At 47.4% G+C, this 21614-nt stretch overlaps 1 protein-coding gene across 1 annotated transcript; it reads right to left on the reverse strand.

Moving 5' to 3' along the window:
- Positions 1-12669: 12669 nt before the first annotated feature.
- On the reverse strand, positions 12670-20711 carry LOC121020779 (stromelysin-1-like). Its single transcript, XM_040460790.1, has 10 exons — positions 20457-20711; positions 19450-19694; positions 19210-19358; positions 18960-19085; positions 17221-17385; positions 16888-17035; positions 15862-15995; positions 15273-15432; positions 14091-14194; positions 12670-12822 (listed from the first exon to the last, which is right to left on the reverse strand). The coding sequence occupies exons 1-10, from the start codon at positions 20559-20561 to the stop codon at positions 12722-12724; spliced, it is 1437 nt and encodes a 478-aa protein (XP_040316724.1). The 5' UTR covers positions 20562-20711; the 3' UTR covers positions 12670-12721.
- Positions 20712-21614: the final 903 nt, after the last annotated feature.

Consider the following 21614-nt stretch of genomic DNA (forward strand, 5'->3'; position numbering starts at 1 on the left):
AAACTATCTACAAATTAATTATGATTCTTGAAGAAATTGCTATTATGCAGCGACGTACAGCAAGTCACCGTCAACATAATTTTTGGCTACCTGCACATAAACTAACGCAGTGAGTTACCTCCTTTACTAATTTTGGAAGCTCGCCCGAGAAGCGGCCATACTCTAAGGTGTAATGTCATCGTCACCTTCACTGACACCGGCTAGATGTGATTCGAATAGTAAATGGCAAGGCAGCAAATTCGTTAGCTGCATAAATCATGGCCAGGAAGCCATGTGTCATTACATACTCACCTTTAGTTATATCTCGGGAAAGTGAAACAGTTTCCCCTTAATCATGCTAAGGAGTTTTTATTAATAAATGCAGTTATGTTACGAATCAGCTGTTCTGTGACCTGACACTTTTCAGGACCGTATCCCAGGGCGGGATTTCCCCCAAAGCAGCTTTTTTTCTCCTGACCAATATGGAGCGAATGATGGGTGTGGATCTTGAAGCAGCTCTCTGGTGAGTCTGGAAGGCCCAGTACCTATCACCCGATTCTATGCCCCTGTTTTAATCTACTTCAGAAAGGCTTAGGAAATATACTGTGTGTGCAGGAGGTGATGCTTGCTGAAGTTAATAATTCAATGTATTGTTCATAGCCTGATGACTTCTCAAATGAATTTACTGCTGAATTATTCGCTGACAGAATTAATTAATATGTTTTGAGGAGTGTTTTCTCTGTTGTCACCCTTATTAGTTGAAATGCAATGTTTTCAGCTATGTAATAGCAAGTTGAATTCTTAATACTCTTCCCTTTACGATATAACTCAGGGAAAAAAAATCTTTTCTTCGCTACAGTCCAACCAATTCTTTGTGACTGCCCAAAATGGATAAAGGTATGTCATTTTTACACCACTGCACATGCTGTTCCCATATCCTCCATGAGTGGCCTGCTAGACTCCGATTGGCTGAAGAACATCTAGGATCAAGCATTGCTTCCTTCCCAAACTCCATTCATTCATTCATTCATTCAATAAAAGCTTAATAAGCAATTGTTAAGAGGCAGGCATGGTGCTGGGCACTGAGGACAGTCCAACGTAGGACATGTGTGAGGATAGTTACTGCACATTGTGGATTACTGGGTACACATAAGAGGAAGACTGAACACAGCCAGAAGGCAAGGTGGACAGGTCAAAGAATGTGTTCCGGAGAAGGCAATCCCTGAGCTGGATCTTCAGGAGCAAGTCAGCTGGGAATATGACATCTTTGTTTTCATGGGGAACCATTTCATTGGAAAGAATGACTGACTTAATTAAGAGGAAGTTTATTTTAAAGAACCTGAGGGATCTCGTGAAATGCAATAATGAGAAGAGATTTGAAGGGATAAGTTGAGCAGGTAGATCCCTCCCAGCCCTCAAGTTCTCCATGTCCCCTGTCCTGTTATCATCCTGAGAACACCCCACTCCTGCTGACACCCAGGAGGGCAGACCATCAAAGTGCTGTGGTTGCTCCCTTTAGACATTTTCATAGTTTGAATGTGAATCACAGGCTGGAAGGGCTTCTGGTAACAGAGTTCTTTACTGTTTTCCCCTTATTTCCAGTAAGGAAACATGGATCGTAAAATATGCCTTTCCTGGTAGACTTCAGATGACAGGAAGTAACCAACAACTTCAGACGCCTTTACTTTCCATCCCAAGACCCTAAAACTTTGCCCTCAGAGAGCCCACAGCTGGAGTTTCAGTAGTGGAACCAGCTGCTTCTTCTCCCCTCAAGGGCTGATGGCTTCACCTTGACCAGACATTTTCCTCTGCCTTGCTGGGTCCCCACCACCAATTCCACACGTTCTCCGTGGTTTGTGCCCACTCCCACTTATGTCTAAGCCAAGAATCGTTGTGTTGGGAGGTTAATTCGAGTCGATCTACAATAAGAGGCTTGGGGACTCTCATGGAATACAATCTCGGGACAGCCTTCCTGAGGAACGGGAGGGTTCAGCCTCTCTGTCTCTGTCTCTGTCTCTCCCTCTCGTTCTTAGCCTGAGCCTGAATGTTTGCTGCTTTTCCTTTTTCCATAGACCAGCTTTGCTCCAAGGATGATGCTCCCCTATGAATCAGCCTGTGTAGGACTTTGAGCTACCATGGTCCTAATCCTGGTTCAACCCGAGATGACCTTGTAGACCCTGTGCCCAATGTGGGGACAGGAGGGCTGGAGGAGCCAGAGGGAACCGGCTTACATAGATAGCTCCAAGCGGTTGGGTTTGTCTGGGGTTAGCGCTGAGGGCGGGACATGGTGAGATGGCAGAAGGCCTGAAGTTCTGAAGTTCCTGGATGCCATACTAAGGGGCTGACGCGGATAGAAAGCCGAGCTGCATCCCCTTTACAGCTTTGCACACGGTGTATGTACCTGGCACCTGGACGGGAACCCTCTTCCTCTTTGCTCAGGAAGTATTTACCTTGTGAGCTTCAGCTTAGAAGCACCTCCTCTGAAAGTCTTCCCTGACCTCCCCAAGCACGGTCAGTTGCTGTGTGTCTCCCCAGCTCTGCGTGCCTGCTCTGGGACGTGTTTGCCGCCCACTCGGTATTCTAGCGGCCCGTTCACTTTTCTGTCTCTTCTGCTGGAGGATAAGCAGGAACCTTGTCTGAATGCATATTCCTCCCTCGCCCAGGGCCTGGCCATCTTAGACATTCAGTAAATATCTGCTTGAGGAACGAATAAATCACTGAACGAACGACACAGAGAGAAGTCAAGTCAGGGTCGTACCCCTTTTGTGGCCTGAGGGCCAAGTCTGGCTTCACTTCCTGGGTGGACCGGCCAGAGAGTTCTTGACCCCCGGTCCGTGGGGAACGCACACCCTCCCGCAGGTCTCCGGGCTCAGCTCTGGGACCCTGGACCAAAGTCCTCTGCAGACACCTCTCTCCTCTGTGTTCCTGACCCACTTCCTACAATACCGATCGAGCCTCCTTTCCTCACGTAATTCTGTCTGTTGTCACCTTAATCCGTTCCCTTCTTCACTCACGTTTGCCCAGTTTTTTCCTAGACCCGCTGAGACACTCTTACCCCCATCACCTGCTCATCGTTGGATGCTCCTTCAGAGTTTACAGGCTCCGGCCCCAAACTGCCCCTCTCCAGGTCAGACACACTTATGTACAGACAGTAACCCCGGGCTCTCACAAGTAGCAGGAGGAGGCAGACTGTCATTGTCGATTACGATATACCTGCTGTATTTTATTGACGACTGTGATGCTTCAGGTCTGTCCTTGGATGAACACACACGTCGCAAGCGTAACACATGCCGGAAAGTGAGCCCGCGGCGCTCCCCCACAGCCTGCTCTGCCCTCGGCCCCCACGGCGTCCCAGGTGGTGCCAACTTGGTGGCCTCTCCTCCAGCTGCTTAGTCGTCCTGACCCTTCTCTTGTTCTCACGGTTCACAGCCTGTCCGTCACTAATCCTGTGGGCTCTCTGTTCAGGTAAAGCCAAATACATGCCTTCACTTCCACGCTGCCCAGGCGGGAGCCCCCTCCCCGAGCTCTGGTCCCCTGCCCTTGGGGGACCCTGCCCCTCCAATCACATCCAGCACAGCCTGAGGATACTCTTCTGACCCCCCCCCCCCATGCCCTGCCGGTTCACTCAGAGTTAGAGCCAGGTACCCCCCCCCACCCCGCCCCCTCGTGAGGTGCTCCAGCCCTGGCCTTACCTCTGACCGTGTCTCCTAGTCCCCCCTCCAGTCCCGGCTGGAAGTGGTTCTGTAACCCAACCATCCTCCTTCTTCGGTTCTCTCCTGGGTGAGTCACGGGTTCAAACAGCAGCTGCCCTTGTCACACAAAGGACCATTTATTCTCAGCAAACAAGGAGACGGTGCGGAATGAGTCCCCGGATGTGACTCTCCGAGCAGGGGCACGGGGGGTGGTGCTCTGTCGCTCAGGGTTAGGGGCGTATGCGGAGAGGGGTTCGCCGTGCATGTACAGGTGGGCTGGTCGTGCACACGCACGTAGGACACGAGCCTGGACACGCACCGTGCGTGAATGAGCTTCCTCCTCGGGCACAGGCACCAACAGCGGAGCCAGGGGGTCACCGTGCGACACGCTGTGGTCAGCCCAGCACGTGCGGTCCTGGCCCCTGCAGCCCTCCCTGGTTTTCGCCTCAGAAACATGAGGTTAACGTTCCCGCGACAAAGCGGGGGCGGCAGGGGCAGTCCCTCTGGTGACGGTCTCCATCTCATGAACCCAGTGGGGCCTGGTTTCCAACCTGCAAAGGCCACTTGAGAACGCATGTGAGGGCAGTCTTCACTTCTGGGACAGCTCTGCGAGTTTTAGCACCGATGTACTGTCTCTGCTGTGGCTGGGCTACCTCCTGGCCACATAGAGACGGCTCGTTTTTGCATTCGCGGCTGGAGGGTTTGCTTTCCTGCGTCCCCAAAGCTCCCAGAAGCTTCCACGAGCAGCGCGCTGGGGGCAGGGAGGGGGAGCAGGGCAGCACAGGTCACGGACAGCGGCTGGGGGCCTACGGTGACTCCCTGTGTCCTGAAAGCCGGGTCTCGTCTTTCTACTTCGGGGGGAACAGCTCGCATTGGCCACGCTCGTTATGTTGCCAGCCCTACAGTCCTACGGCCTGCAGCGCTCTGTGTTTGCAATTCCCTTCCCTCGTGGTTTTTCTTTCCCCCCCACCCCCGAGCGCACTTCTCCTAAGGTCTGATACAGTGTGTTTACAGCCCATCATTCTGGTTCTTGTCCGCCTTCCCCCCGAGGGTCGGTCTTAAGCCAAACGTCTTCGTCTGTTTTGTTCCCTGACGGACGCAAGGTCTTTGCAGAATGCCTGCACCCTGCTATCGCCCGCAGTGTGAACAGAGAAACAAATGAGTAGCTCCCGTCAGGGTCTACCCTTTATGTTTGTCCCCACATCGGCCCGACCGTCCCCACACCGGGAGTCCCAAAAGGGCAGCGAACATTTCTGTCTGTGCCTAGCAGAGCAGAATGCTGACCCGATGGTCCGCACGCTGCAGTCTTGTGATGGTGGCTCCTGTCTTACGTGCATCCGCACAAGGGTGTAATCCGAGCCTGATTCATCACAGGACTGATGCGGGCTGAGAACATTGAGACAAACACTCATCTGCTGCAGAGTCAAATGGTGACAAATTAGGGCTTTGTGGGAAAAGACATTCAAAACCAGTTAACGTACAGAAAAAAATACAAGAATTAACTTGTCGTTTTCAGGCACAGAACTCAGGGGTATTGATGTGAGGTCCTGTGCCAGGTCTGTGAAATATTCCCTGGCTTCAGAAATGTACTTGTGGTTTCAGGAGTGTGGGGTCCCTCCACGCTGGGGATTTATGAGTCACCACATCTCTTCCTGTGGGTCAGGTTTTGCAGTGATTTCTTAATGAATTAATCCACTGACAAATGAGCAGACACTCTTGAATTATGAAACAGTTGCTTTATTTATTAATAACAGACCATATTCCTACTCACTTAGATGCACACGAAATACTCCACTACATGGCTTAACATTCCTCATCTAAATAGAAAATAGTAGCACCACTTATCAGAACTTACAGGAACTTCTCGAGTTGTGAGCCCTCGACTTTTGAAACGTTTCAATGTCTGCATCATGTACCCACTCGTGGATCAGTCCGACCATCCCCTGTTGAGTCGACCTGCGATAAAGTGCCAGCCCCTTTGTCTCTCTTTTCCAACTCTGGCCCTATTACCTCTGTCAGTCTCGGCTGCTCTCTCTCCTTCTTGCTGTTAATCACGTTGGTAAATCAGTTCATGTCAACGCTCAGAGAAGAGAGGCGGCAGAGAGGATCGAACATAAGCCTGGGGTCAGACAAGATGGAATCGACCCCCGGCTATGCCATTTGTCGTGTGCACGACCTTGGGGATGCGGCTTAACCTCTGAGAGTGACAGCAATCCTTCTGTGGGTAAAGTTGGTTTAATAATACCTACCTCGTAAATGAGAATTAAATGAGATAATATATGTAAGGGATTTGTGTCCTTTACTGCATTAAAATAGGATTAAGTAATATATGTCAGCCTTTCAGCTGGATTCCTTAATGTCTGAGGGCAGCATTTTTTGCATGCCCATTGCTACAGTTTCACTTGTCTTATAATTACTATTCAGTTTATTAAAAACTTGCATCTTAAGGTTCTTAAGACTTTTTTTTTAAATTTTTTTTAACGTTTTATTTATTTTTGAGACAGGGAGAGACAGAGCATGAACGGGGGAGGGTCAGAGAGAGAAGGAGACACAGAATCTGAAACAGGCTCCAGGCTCTGAGCTGTCAGCACAGAGCCCGACGCGGGGCTCGAACTCACGGACCGCGAGGTCGTGACCTGAGCCGAAGTCGGCCCCTTAACTGACTGAGCCACCCAGGCGCCCAGGTTCTTAAGACTTTAAATTTAACTTTCTAATCTTGTTACTCTATCAATCTAGGAAATGTGCATAAAAATAATTATGATCACTTTCATTGGGTCTTTGATATTGATTCATATGGTTAAAATTGTAAAGTATCCTTAAACGTTTAATACTATTTGCACTCATAAATATTTTCATCAACACTTCAAATTACAATTATGATTTTAAAATAGCTGGTTCCTTCTAATAATCCAAATCTTCTTGTGCAGATGAAAATCAAACAAGCGGAGTATTTGTAAGTATTTAAGTAACTCTTGCTAATATAATAAAGGAAAGAATTGAGTTAATTCTACCCAAAACCCAGGTTGGCAAGCTAAATGCTCTCTTGCTTTCACAGATGAGTCCTGCAGCACCGGAGAACATTCAGCGGGCTCTTTCGCCTGAGTCTCTTCACAGGGGGGCTGGGCTCACGACCAGTCTCGAGGTGGCTCTAGCCTTGACAATGGGCTTCTGGGATAGTAACCATCTGTACACCAGGTGCTGAGATTCTGTGCCTTCTTTATTTGTTGTTTTCTCACTGGTGTTCAATCCACCATTCTGTGCGTTTATCGCCAAGTTCCAATCTGGTTCCCAGGTCCTGCTTTCCTTCCCCCATCCCCCAAACTAGACTCACTTCCTGTAATGCAAATGTACTCTGAATTTCCAAGGCAAGAGAAATCAAGCCGGTTCTTGAACATCATCCTGGGATTCAGCGTCACGTCACCTTTAGGGCTGGGCTTGTCTTAACATGGGCTACAAGTCTGCCCCCCGGTGCTTGGCCTCCGCTTGGTGTTAAAAAACACGAGCGGATGGCTTGTGGGCACACAAGCACACTCCAGTCCTTCTGGAACAAGATTGCTTGGGGAAATTACAGAGGGGGGCAATAGCAGGTGTGAGGTCCCCCATTGTCCGTTATAATGTCGGATAGCACAGGGGAATTTAGAAAGGCCAGATGTCAGATGTGGATGCAAGAACCTTGGCCTTCGGGCCGTGAGGGTCTTAAATTGTAGGACTGAGGAAGAATCAGCTTCCTCTCTGTGGTCGTGCGGTATGATAGAGCACAACATCTAGTTCAGAGCGGAGTCTAAACTCAATGAGATATGGCCATCTGGGCTGGGTTATTGTCGGTTACTCTAAACAAAATAAGAACATGATCTTTGGACCAGGAAGAAAGGAAATCAGGTCCTGACTCTGCTCCTTGCTCTGTGACCGTGGCAGAGCCCCTGAGCCGCTCTCAACTTGCGTTTCTGCACGATGGAAACACGGCCCCGACCCAACGGTCCTTACAAAGACTAAATGGACGCTTCACATCAAGCCCTGGGCAATGCCTGGAAAATCCAGGCATTCAGCAAACGAACAGTTGCTTGGTTCCAGTTCCCCAAACCAGCAAAGACACGCAGAAGGATGTGAATCGGGTCTGGTAGGACAAGGAACATGTATATTGTTTCCCTCCCTCCCAGCCCAACTTCGAAGCATTATCTGTACGTAGTGCTTCCACTTTCTCACCTGTGCAAGCCTCTTTGTGGTGGATGGACACAGATTTCTGCCTCAGTGTCTCCCCCGACCCCACTGCTGCGGCACCGTGGCTGGGTGAGATCGCTCTTCTTCACCACGGTGACCATTACGGGATGACCCCCCCATTACAAAAGATCCAACCAGGGGCGGCTCAGCAGTGTGGTTTGTGGTCAGCTTGCTTAATGGCGGGAGTTCTGACGCCCGGGGAGCTATCACAGGCGTCACCCCCCACCCTGAGGAGCACCAGGGTGAAGGTGTGGCTCACCCGCCGGCCAGCAGGGGGACCAGAGTGCGGGGAGGGAGCTGGGGCCACAATTGCAGCGAAGCCACCATCTCCACGACTGCTGTGCTTTTAAGTAATGTGAGTCCTCAAGCTCTTTTATTTTTACTTTCATTGTTTTACTTCTTAACATTTTTCCCGAGTTGTCGTGAGGTATGACTGACAAATAAAAATGCTGTATATTTAAGGTGTATATACAGCACGGTGTTTGCATATTTGTACACATCGTGAAAGGATCACTACGGTCAAGCTAATTAACACATCCACCACCTCACAGAGTCACCTTTTATTGTGGGTTTGTGTGGTGAGAACAGTGAGGATCTACCTTCAGCAAATTTCAAGTCTACAATACGGAGTTAGTAGCCGTGGTCACCACGTGGTACCTCATCTCTCCGGAACCTATTCGTCTCACATAACCGAAATTTTCTATCCCCTCACCAAAATCTCCCTATTTCCTCCACCCCCTTGGTCCCTGGCAATCACCATTCTTCTCTCTACTTTTATGAGGTTGACAATTACTTTTTTTTCTGATTTCACATCTAAGTAAGATTATGCGGTGTTTGTGTTTTTCTGTCCGCCGGATTTCACTTAGCATAATGTCCTTGAGTTTCATCCCTGTTGTCGTAAATGGCAGAATCTCCTTTTATTTTTTTTTTTAGGGCTTAATAATATTCCATTGTGGGGGTGCCTGGGTGGCTCAGTCAGTTGAGCAGCAACTCAGTTCGTTGATTTTTGCACTTTGACTCTGATTTCAGCTCAGGTCACGATCCCAGGGTTGTGAGATTGAGCCTCGCGTCGGGCTCCATGCTGAGCCCGCCCTCTTTCCCTCTCCCTCTGCCCCTCTCCCCGACTTGTGCACGTGCTCTCTCTCTTTCTCTCAAACAAAATAGAAACTAAAAAAAAATAGTATCCCGTTGTGTATACATATGACATTTTCTTTATCCAATCGTCCATCAGAGGACACCTAGGCTATTTCTGTGCTGGCTATCGTGACTCATGCTGCAAGGACGGTGGGAATTCAGATATCTCTTTGAAATATTGATTTCATTCCTCGGGATACACACCCGGAAGTGGATTTGCTGGACTGTAGTGTGGTAACATAGTAGAGATGGTAAGGTAGTTCTATTTTGAACTTCTTGAGGAGCCTCCACACTGTTTTCCGCAGCGGCTGCACCCGTTTGCACCCCCACCAACGCTGCACAACGGATTCCCTTTCTTCACACCCTCACCAACACTTTTCTTTTGTCTTTTTGATAAACTCTCTTATTTTTAAGCCAGTCGGCAGTTACTGCTACCTATAACCCAAGGCATCCCAACCTGCCAATGTTTGTGCCCTTTCAGCCAGCATTCTGCTTCATTGCTGCACCCGCACTGCTGGAGTAGATGGGGTGCAGCCACCTGCAGGGTGGAGACCCCTCCCCACCAGGCCCCCTGCTCCTCCCTCTCTGCGCAGGCTTTGGAGGCTGACTTTTTCACCAGATGCACAAGTACGTGTACGGGAAGGACAGTAAAATATTGAAAATAACCTACTGATACGTCGCCAGCCGAAAATAATCTACGCGTCCACATAATTTTATTTGATGCATTTTCTATTTTTGATTTCAAACAAATTATATTCAAGTATATTTTTCAAGTGTATATTTTATATATCATTAAATTATTTTCCTGATTGGATATTTCTATTTATGTCAGCTATATTTATTTTCTTCACTTTTGATGACGTTGTATTTTTAAATTTCATTTCTTCGATGTATGCATTTATTGAAGTATTGATTTAGTCACCGAGAGGGGACTGAATACACAAATTACGTGTTTATGTCATAGGCGGCGGCCAGCGAGAGGATGAAGCACGTACTTGTGTGGAATGGTTGCCAAGATGCGTTAAGTGAACATAGCAAACAGCAGTGCGAATTTGCACGCCACCATTTTAGTTTCAAGAGACAGTGTTGATGTTTGAGTCTCTACAAAACAGCTCTGAAAGCTGCGTGTACGTGCCTGTGGTTATTTGCATGCGCTCTTTCTTGCTGGACTATACTCTCGATGAGGGCAGGGGCCGGGTCAGAATAGCTCTCCGTGGTGGTCTCAGAGAAAATGCACTAGCTGTCGGTGATGGGTGTGAGAAAGGTTAACTCTGCAGTGTTCTACCTTTTGGAATTGTGTTGTGACCACATAGGACCCTGCAAAAAAAAAAAAAAAAAAACACCACGGGGGGGGGAGAAAAGAAAAAAGAAAAAAACTGAATAAATTCAGGTGATTTTGAGATAAAGAAATGCTCAATTCCTAGCAAAATGCAAAATCTCACATGTAGTCTCTTTTGTATTCATGGTTTTAAGGAGGATCTAAATGCTGACAATCCGTATATTTATACCTCCCCCTTTTTTTTAACATGAAATTATTGTCACATTGGTTTCCATACGACACCCAGTGCTCATCCCAACAGGTACCCTCCTCAGTGCCCATCACCCACTTTCCCCTCTCCCTCACCCCCTATCAACCCTCGGTTTATTCTCAGCTTTTATGAGTCTCTTACGGTTTGCCTCCTTCCCTCTCTGTAACTTTTTTTTCCCCCTTCCCCTCCCCCATGGCCTTCCGTCAAGTTTCTCAGGATCCACATAAGAGTGAAAACATATGGTATCTTTCTCTGTATGACTTATTTCACTTAGCATCACACTCTCCAGTTCCATCCACGTTGCTACAAATGGGTAGATTTCATTCTTTTGCATTGCCAAGTAGTATTCCATTGTATATATAAACCACATCTTTTTTATCCATTCGTCAGTTGATGGACATTTAGGCTCTTTCCATAATTTGGCCATTGCTTAAAGTGCTGCTATAAACAACTGGTTACAAGTACCCTGTTCATCAGCACTCCTGTATCCCTTGGGTCAATTCCTAGCAGTGCTATTGCTGGGTCATAGGGTAGATCTATTTTTAATTTGAGATACAATCGACATACAACATTATACTCGTTTTAGGTGCGTGAGGTGAAGACTCCACACATGTCCATGTTACAAAATGGTCACCACCGTGGGTGTGGTCCACACCCATCACGTCCCATAGTCACTGTGCCTCCTCTTTCCAACGTAGACTCCTTATGTCATGGCCTACCTGGATATCTCGCGGACATTTCAAAACTTGGAAAACCTAAGCAACTCTTCCCAATTCTTACCTTTTCCTCACAAAGCTGTGCGTCTCCAAGTCGTCCCCCACCTCAGCAAAGCTGCCGCCATCTGTGACATTTGTCCTTAGGCTCTAGGAGGCCATCTGGGAATTACTTCCCTTCTCAGCCCCATCGTGAAGTCCTGCTCTCTTCCGTATTCTTGTCTGACTCTGCAGTGTGACCGCTTCAGTCCCAGCCACGGTCCCCTCACCCGGCTTCACACCTCCCTCCAAACCTCCCCAGTGCCATTCCCTCAAACGTTCAAAGCAGCCCAAAACAGAGTAGGTCTCCCTATTATTCTGTCAAAGACACCGATGGTTTTCCTTCAGGACTTTTATTACATTGATGGTTGCATGTACATGTTTGTGGCTATCTGCCTATATTTTTTCTTGCCGGATTATAATCTTGATGAGGGCAGGGCTGTGTCCATTTTCTGAGATCCCGATGCCTACAACCCAGCACAGTGCCTGGCACACGGAATATGATCGACAAATTATTCCCCAATGAGCAAGTTAAAGCGTGAGTACGCTCTTACTGTGTGGTTGCCCAGACGTGCCACTTAGGGGCAATAAATCTACCTCAGGATAAGCATTTGCCCGTGGACTTCTCGCACAGACAGCCACAAAATGGGTACAAGAGGATACTTTCATGTGTGGGTGGACATGAGCAGACCACGAGGTCAGGCAAAGGGGCTCCACGGAGGGAACAGATACGTCAAAAGAAAAGATGAAGAGCGGGTGTGTTGGATTTTCTCCACCTGAAAAATAAAGTGCACGAACGAGGTGACTTGTGCTAACCGTAGGACCCCGCTTCACAATCTTCTCTAGAGCCTTCCCTGCAAGATCACTTCCCTAGATCCTTCTCCTGGGGTATAGCAGGAACACATACGACGTCTGGGGGGTGGACATAGGGACACCTCTTCGTCGGACACCAGGGGAGGACAAGGGGCACACTGTTCGGGATGGGCTCGTGGTGAGGCTGCCGCCATGGAGACCCTAGTACTGACACCGCTGGCCAAGGATCTCAGGCTGCCTTCTGTTTCGCCCCTACCCCACCCAAGATTGTGAGGACGACTCATTCTCGAAGCAAACGAAACAGTAAAGCAACTGGCTGATCGTCTTTATTAAATAACAAGCCAACAGTCTATATACAGTCAGTCGTCTCGCACACGAGTGCTCTCCCTTCCCCTGGGGAAGCTGCTCCGTGTGACCCGGGTGCGCGCCGAGCAGCCTGCTCGAAGGGCCCGTCATAGGTGAGGCCGACCGGCCAGACACGCAGCTTAATACTCGTGCTCTGTCAGTGCATGTGCAGCAGGAAGCGAACCGTGTCGGTTGACAGAGACTCGGGTGAAGAATCATCGGCTTCCCTTCAAATGCCCACGTGGTGCTTCTAGACACGTCAACAGTTCAACCAGCTGTTGGTCTTCGACACGTGTGTCACTTTCTTTGCGTTGGGGTCAAACTCCGACTGCGAAGATCCACTGAAGAAATAGTAAAACCCTGGAAATGCGGACAAGGGCGATAAGGGGATATCTGTTCAAAAACAGAAGTTGGCAACATGCAGAACTCAGAACAGTAGATGATGAAAATTATGGAGCGTTTATGGAGTTTCAATATGCGTCAGGGACGATGATAAGCATTTTGGATGCTTGTTTTTTCACTGATTTCTGCAACAATCCTATGAGGGAAGTGTATATAAGTCCATTCTATAGATGAGCAGGTGAAGGCTCACAGTCCGCTTGCCCGAGGTCACCCCTGGGCGGGTTGGAGACGGCACTCCATTCCAGCGCATTCTGGCACTAAAGCCAGGTTCAGGTCATCAGGTTATTCTGCTGTGATCAGACAAAAGTCTCTGCTTCTGTGGAGACTGTGATCTCTTTTCGTTTTTCCTGACAGCCCTCCTCCCCTTTCCTCGCTTCATAGCCTGAGGGTCACGTGTGGCCCCAGAGAAGCACAGAAACTCTTTCCAAACACCACAGGACCCTTTACGGCTCTTCCATCATGGTTGCTTGGGTTACCTTTGGAGAAGGATCACCAGCCACCAGCCATCTCTCTTTGATTAGGGGAAAAAAATGTACCTTTTTAAAAAACTTTGTGCACACGCCAAAGCAACGACAGTAATGCCTTGGTTTGTGAGCATAATTTGTTCCAGAATCATGCTTGTCATCCAAAGCAGTCGTACATCAAACCGAACTGCAAGGACCATTGGCTCAGTTGCGATCATAAGACATTCGGCATCATGTACTACTCGTATTGCAAGACATCACTCGTGTATCAGGTTAAAACGTATTAGAAATGTTCGCTTGTCTTGCGGAATACGCGCAGAACAAGTTACTCACAATCCAAGGTTTTACTGTATTTGCGAGTGAGCCCTGTGGGCAATGGCTGATGACTACTCAGGAAAATCTCCCAACAGGATGGAGGGGAGGAGAAAGCCAGCCAGTTAAGAAACTTGGCCACACCCCCGAGGGGTTTTAGAACGACATGGGAATCTGAAAGACAACAGCTCTGGAGGTGAGGAAGTGACCCTCAAGCACTTTGGTTTTATCCACACGGACAAAATATAGGGATTTGTGTTGATTATTGTTCCGATTCAAATCAACGTACTATATAAAGTCGTCATAGAAGTGGTACAGAACTGCTCATTGAAATCTAGGGGAGGGAGGTGGAAACGGGTTAAAGGAAACCCGTCATCACAAATCAATCCAGCTGCCCCCTTCCCTCTGACACCGAGTGGCCCGTTGCCAACGGAGCAAGTACCCTCTTACCAAATGCTTCAAAAGCAGCATCAACCTTCGAGTCAACCCCTGGAAAGTCGTCTGCTATTTTCTTGGGAAAGTCTGGCTCCATGGACTGTATCTTCTCATCAAATCTGCATCCAGTCAAAGAAACACAGCTCAGCATTGCACGGAGGCCACGTTACCCACATTCTTAAGTCATGTTTGGTTTCATGTGGAATTCTAGTAAACTTTCTAAGTACTGCAAATAAATGTCAAACGTGTTTAGCACTACAGAAATATGTGACTTGAATGGAACTGCACACTTAGTTCTTAGAGCTGTGTCTCCACCAGGACCAGAGTCAACAGCCCGATCTGGAAGATGTTTGTTACCGTATTTCTTAAGCCTGGACAGAAAGAACCTTAATCGTCTTTCAACCACAAAGACACGAAGGTATGTACGAACAGGTACATAAAGCGAATTGGCTCATTTATCTCAAATACACATCTCAAGTTCTCTAGCATGCTTGACTCCTATACGTCCTCCCCACGCTGCACATCTGGATTTCCTACGGCAGCCTGTTAGGAAAAGGCAGAGTGGCGAGAAGGAAATCACCGTGAATGTGCTTTGGACTCAGTGGCTGGACCTTGGTTGGTCTGCCCAGTTGTGTGGGCGGTCGGCCCAGGAATCAGCCTCTGTGTGAGTCCTGGGTTCTATCCATAAAACTTAAACAGGCAGCACTAATGAGGGGCGGAGCTTAAGGGAAGCCCTTCACAATCATAGGGTAAATTTGGGAAGATGAGACAAACACCCAGGGAGGCACTGAGTCCACGGGAAAGGAATGCTAAACTGTGGCCTGGGTTCTTGAGGCTTCTTTCAAACCCATCTGGGTTTGGAGTCCGGCAGGAAAGGTCCATGGGGGGGGGGGGGGTGCGGGGGGGCGAGCCAGCCCTTTAGGGAGGGTGGGCGGGGGGGAGGGGCGAAGGAGAGAAGAGGCCGTCCAGGCGGGTGGGGCAACAGCAGAGGGAAGGTCCAGCCTGTGACACAAGGGCGCAAGGCAGGAGCGCTTAAGAAATGCCGATTACCAGGCGCTGCTGCGTTGGAAAGTAGGCGTGTATCCGTCCTCCTCGGTGAGACGGCAGCAGGGCTGAGAGTGAGGTGGGGGTCCCTCAGGGAAAGAACCTAACGTCCCTAATCAGGCTCCATACAGAGTCATTCCAGCCGCGTCTTACCGCCAGTACTTGTCCTCTACAAAGAAGTACGTTTTCTCCTTTTCCTTATCAAAAAGAGCAGCATCTATTTTCGTTACGCTCGGAGGAAAACCCAGGGTGTGGATGCCTTTCGGATAACCTGCTTGTACCTCGGTTCCTCTGATGGCCCAGAACTGGTTTCCTGTTAAGAAAAATAACTCACGGAATTACTTCATTATTTCTACATTATGTACCTAATTACTTACAAACGCATTGAATTTGTAAAAGTTAAGCCTTTGAGTTTTAGAAATACTTGTTAGCGCCTTTGGTTTTCGTAGTAAAAATGTAATCCCCGGCTCAAAGTGGGCATTGAACAACAAATGTGTGGATTGAACGAATGAACACAAATCAAAGAAGGGAATTTACAACTCTGAGCCATGTATGTTGCTATGTTCATTTCTATCATTTGTAAAACATAGAGAAAATAACATCCGTTCCAGTTAGTTCTTCGTTGCCTGAGAGCAACAATGTAGACACAATTTGTGATAGTAGAGAAAATCAAAGTCCTATTCAATTTTCCTGTGAAAGGGTTTATTTCAACAAGTTAGAGAAATTGTCGTAGAAGAATTACCTTTGAAAGTGAAAACGACATCCTTGCTAGTCTCTTCGTATGCGGCATCCAAGCCCGAAGGTAGAGATGGCCAAAACGAGGAGATCAAATAAAACCCAGGTTCAGGCGTCCTGAGGGATTTGCGCCAAAAATGTCTGCAATATGAATAAAAAGAAATGAAAACTGAAACCCAGACCTTCGCCTGTAGCACATTTTTCTCATTGACCCGCCTCACCCATCTTGCCGCATTCTCTCATCCGCTGGCTGGATGACAGGCAGAAATTAGGTGCACTTCCAATGGGAAAATATGTTTTCTTTCTCCCGGGAAGCCTGCACCAGACCTCCTGGCAAAGAAAAGTGATCCTGCGGCGAAATTAATTAGCCAAGTGTAACCTCTAAATACCTACAATTCACGCACACTGCTGTGTGTGCGACAACATGGCTTACATTTTCTTTTTTCTTTTATTTTTAATGTTTATGTATTTTTGAGAGAGAGAGAGAGAGAGACACAGACTCCGAAGCAGGCTCCAGGCTCTGAGCTGTCAGCACAAAGCCTGACTTGGGGCTCGAACCCACGAACCGTAAGATCACGACCTGAACCAAAGCCAGACACTTAACCAACTGAGCCATCCAGGCGCCCCGTGGTCTACATTTCTGAAAAGACAGACTGGTGTGTGCATGTGCGTATCTGTGTCTGCAAGTATTTTTTGGTGTATGCATGGAAACCTTCCGGAAGGATGTACAGGGGTCCTTGAGTACGGGGATACCCTAGGGAACCCAGATTAGTGTGGTGAGGGAGACCTGCTTTCTACTTTCTGCCTGTTTGTGCAGCTTGAATGTTCTCTTAAGTGCATGTGTATCCGGCAGACAGGAAATTATTGATTCAATGTAACACTCTCCTGACTCCATTTTTAAAGGAGGTGAAGATAAAGTTGCGATTCTGAAGCTGGACTTTTGAAAAGCAAGCATGACTTATAGGAACAACAAGGAGAGGACAAGAATGTACGTCAAAAGAATAGATAGGGAAATAGAATCTTCTGGTCTGACCTGTCTTTAAAGAACAGGATTTCTCCCCTCAGAGAGCTGACGGCATCGAAGGACAAAGCAGGATCGCACGTGGCTGGTGTCCCAGGTTCTGGAGGCACAGATTCCGTGGGCCCCGCGGGGCCATCAGGGGATGACGTAGGGGGAGGTCCTAAAGGAAACAGATGTGGGGATGGAACATGAGGCGAAATGGGATGCTTCTGTCGATTTCTATGCTTCCCAAACACTCTCTGAGTGCATTGAGACGAATTGCAAGTGCTTTGTGCAGCATTTTAAAGCTTTCCCGAAGACCATGGCTGCAAAGCTCCAATGCCTCCTTTTTCCAGCATCACTCACCATACAGGGACTGGATGCCGTTCACATCATCTTGGGCAAGGCGGAAGCGGGTCAGGTCTGTGCGTGGGTTGTAGACGGGATACATCAAAGCTGTGGGGTCGGCCGAGTGATAGAGACCCAGGGAATGGCCGAGTTCATGAGCAGCAACGAGGAATAAGTTGGTCCCTATTTAAGAAATCATAAATAATAGTTCCTAATCCCTTAAGCACATGTACATCACACAAGTCAGCTGTATTTTATTGGCTTACTTACTGGAAGCACAGAGGGCCTTCTTTGCCTTGTTTTTTGGTTGACTGATCGATTGATAACACACTTAACGGAAAGCCTAGCGTTTTTTAACGCTTCTCATTCTCGAAATCAGTCTTCGAGACAAAACATCCAGTGTGTCCACCTACTGCCCTCTCCCACCTCAGAAGCCTATTTACTTCATGAAAACAAGGTCCTCTTTCTCGTACTCCGGAAGGGAACCGACCCACTTGTTTAGCACATTCATAAATATTTCTCTTCATTTGTCAATGAAAAGCTAAACACTGTCTCAACGTATTAATGTTTGCCAGATATAGTCTCAGTTAAAGGAATCACAATTTATTCAACTCAAATCTGAAACCCTAAACAATCATACTTTTGTATGCAGACTGTTGCCTGCATAATTTTTCAACCCCAGGATCATTATTAAGTACACATTGGGTCTGGAAATATTAGTAATGATAATTGTCATAGGGCTTGTTAAGATTGGTCTAAAACATAGCATGCCTAATCATGCCCAGCATTTGTCACAAAAGAGACTTTGACCACGCGAACACTAGCTGCATTCATATTTTCTTTTTCCACGTATTATTAAAAAAAAAACAAAAACCCAGGATGCTGACATTAGAAATCGTTGGGTAATTACGTTTGACACGCGAAGTTTACTTTTGCGAGCATTATCTGTGTAACTTGTGATCCTACTAAAGTCCTCATTTGTGACTTTGCAGGAAGAAGTTGTTAATTCGATCAAACCAAAGAAATTTATCCGGCACTAACCTCACATTTGTACTCCCTATAGATATTCTGTTTGCATTATGATTATAAATCCCGGAAAATTTCAGAGGCTAGGATTATTTGTTTTAGCCAGTTGTTTGAAAACGTTGGAAGTCAGTCCTCAAAGTATACAGCTATGAACTGAGAAATACCGTCCTACCTAAAAAAATTGGGCATTGTATTTGGGGGCTAGTGTCTCCCTTTAGAACAAGTCCCTAAAAACTCCTCTTAACCTGGAGAGAGTAAAAGGCTGATTTACCAGAAAAGCCTAAACGGGGACCTCAGTTTCTGGAATTTAACTCCCCTCTCCATTTTGAAGAGTATAGAAGACATTTCCCCCAATTTGGATATAAGCACTGTCAAGGGCCCATGTTAGCACAGAGGCAAGGCAATACGTGGTCCCTTGGATATCTGCAATTCAACGCAATGAGAAAATACTCTTAAGGATGGTCCTAAGGTCATACTAGAACCATCGTCCTCAAAGAAGTACTTCAACGACGCCTCCATAGCGTGCTCACCAAGACAGAGAATAAACTTTTTAGACATCTGAAAGTGTTTTCAATAATGATCAAAACAAAAATACATTCTATTTCTTGAGCCATTTGGGAAATCTAGAACACACCACTTCTCGAAGATTTGTAGCCTCTCAGAATTTTCTAAATCTAAAAAAAACAACAAAAATAACCCACCCAAATCATTCTGAGAGATGTGCGACTCACCTGATGTATCCTTTGTCCACTGCTCATCATCGTCAAAGTGAGCGTCTCCATTAATGCCGGGCCCCGGCGCGTAGGCATGACCCAAAATATTTCCAGGTCCATCAAAAGGGATAAAGTCTCCATGATCTGACGGAGAAAGTGTTTTTATTTGAAAGACAGGTAATTAAAATACCTTTGGAGTCTTCCTACCCCCACCCCCCACAACAGCACTAAATAAATGGATGCATTTCATATTGTTTTTGGTTTTTACCTCTAACTGCAAAAAAGATCATTATGTCAGCCTCTCCTTCGTAAATCTTGGAGAAAGTAAGTGGTGTCACCTCCTCCCAGGCTTTCAGAGCCTTCTCAAAGGCAGAGTCAATAGCCTCTCTCGGCAAATCCAGTGTATAATTCACAATCCTTTAAGAAAAAAATTGAAGAGATCATTTTCTCCTGCGATGGTACTTGGTAAAATCGCAGTGCGATGTGAACACCTCTTTGGACCCGTTACCTGTAGGTGAGGTGCGTTTTCCTCCACTTCGGCAGGCCAGGGAAGGTGGTGAACTGGCCCACGTCGGGAACGCCGCACCGGGGCCTGCGTATCATCACCAGAGTGTCAGCGTCCAGCTTCCCCGTCACCTCCAGCCCGAGGAACTTCTGCATTTCTCGGATTTTCTTAACGACAGGTCCGCTGTGCCTTCTTCTGACGAACTGTTTCACATCCTTGGCGAGGTCGTAGTAGTTCTCCAGGTATTGCTAGTGGGGTAGTAAGTATAGTCATGATTTTTAGCCTTTCGTGCTAAATTGCAGCTGCAGCCCTCATCTAGTTCCGGTATTCCTCCAGTGGCTAAAATCAGAATAAGTGTCATATTCCATTCCACTCTTCAATTACAGATTCCTCCTTGCGTCTGTTTTGTCTCTGTTACCAACTAACGTCTGGAGCTTAGTCTACTCCCCAAGCAATGACAATGGCGTGGAAGCTGAGACCAATATCTAATGAACTTAAGGCAGAAACACAAAGCAAAAAGGCTTCTTTGGGCATATTTGTGTTTCAGTTACACTTATTCAAGCCCTTCAACTTTCTACTTTGTGCTTCCCCCGGGGACCTGACTTAAGAGAGAAAGTTGGACAGATCTCTGGGTCCGAACACGACACTAGCCATGTAAATACCTAGCTTAACTTCCCCTGGATTAAAATACCTAAAGAAGTTCCATGGCAAGATGCATTTAATTACACCCTCCTCTTGTACTCCTGCCCCTCGAGCCCCAGTGCTGCTGCTCCCAGGGGGTCAGGATCTTAGGCAAACACCTAAGGTTTCTGGCCTCTGTTTGCTCCTGCATGAAAGGAGACACAGTAGGCTGGGGAGACCCCTCCACATCCCACACTTCCTAACCTCCTGTCCCTGAACTTCTCCTCCACAGTGAGCCCGAAGCATCCCGTGTGTTTATGAATGGAAAGCAGGGGTGGTGTTCCCACTCGGCCCTGCCAATGCCTGTGGGAGATGCGTCCATCAATTACCTGAAGGAGGTCCATGTTGCTGTCCTTGTCCTCTGCGGCTCTGTCCACTGGATAGGCTGAGCACACGGCCACACAGAGCAGCAGTAGAGCCGGAAGATTCTGCATTTCCACTGGCTCTCCTTGGCTCTTTGTCGTCTTAGTGCTTTCCTCTCTGCCTACCTTCTCCTGGGTCCGCCGAATGGAGCCCTGACTTTTATAGGGCGACAGTGTTGGTTTAGGTCACCCACAGCTTGACTCATGACTGCTTTCATCCGAATGGCAGCAGGACCCTGTCCAAAAATTCCAAATCCAAAGCAGGATGATACAACCTACTTTACTAATTTCTCTCAACCTTTCCAATTTTGCAAATCAAAACAGTGATTAAGCTCCAGGAAATGCTTCCTGTCTTCGTAAGATGAAAACTAGGGCTTTTTTTTTTTTTTTTTTTTTTTATTCTGGAAAGAAAAAGTGACTGGAATTTACTAGACAATTTCTGTTTGCGGTGTTTGAGAGGAGAAATAGGCTGACTCGGGAAAAAGTCAGAATTGAGTAGGACTTCTAGATGCGGTCTCATTTTAAGAAAAACGTACTTAAAATCAAATGTAACGAGATGTGAGTAAATGAAAAGCTGTGCATCCGTAGCTAGAGTCTTATTAGTTTCTGGCAAAACGGAAGAAGCAAGATCTAGAATAAAGCTGGAAGGGAGAGTTCAGTTTTTGAGTCTTTGATTTGAAATACGTGCTGTTGGTATCTCCTTGGGTTCCTTCGTTTTTGAGGCGAGAAAGCTCAAGGGGAGGAGAGAACAAAGATCGCGAAGAAGGGAGTGTATGCTTCTCTTCTGGTCTGTGCGGGTCTGTGCCCGGTTTATTGGCAGGTGGCCTTCCTGGAACAGGGGCTCTGTGAAAACAGTGGCAGCATCCAATGATTTACTTTGCGCAGGACTGGAATTCTCCGTCAGTATCTCCTACACATTTCTTACTCTCTTCCAATCCCTTTCCCTCCACCTTCCGTTCAAATTCGTAGATAGTTTGAACTTCAAAAACAAAAGCCACCCTGAATGGTCTCCCCAGGGTGCTCACCTGTTTTTTTCTCTCCCTTCCCCTCCCCTGCCTTCCTCTCACTCCTCTTCTGTGACCTGCGGAGTGCTGCTCACGCGGGCTGTGTAACAGGTGCTCGTCT

Source organism: Herpailurus yagouaroundi, unplaced genomic scaffold, assembly GCF_014898765.1.
Source record: "Herpailurus yagouaroundi ecotype Mexico unplaced genomic scaffold, PumYag 251, whole genome shotgun sequence".
Classification (NCBI taxonomy): Eukaryota; Metazoa; Chordata; class Mammalia; order Carnivora; family Felidae; genus Herpailurus; species Herpailurus yagouaroundi.

Bases quoted from the DNA above. Each gene is read 5' to 3' on its own strand.
- LOC121020779 (XM_040460790.1), bottom strand. From the start codon at position 20,561: ATGCAGAATCTTCCGGCTCTACTGCTGCTCTGTGTGGCCGTGTGCTCA. The intron at 17,036-17,220 runs GTGAGTGATGCT...TGTTTCCTTTAG, and splicing joins CGGCATCCAGTCCCTGTATG to GACCTCCCCCTACGTCATCC. The intron at 15,996-16,887 runs GTCAGACCAGAA...TTCATATTGCAG, and splicing joins ATCCTGTTCTTTAAAGACAG to ACATTTTTGGCGCAAATCCC.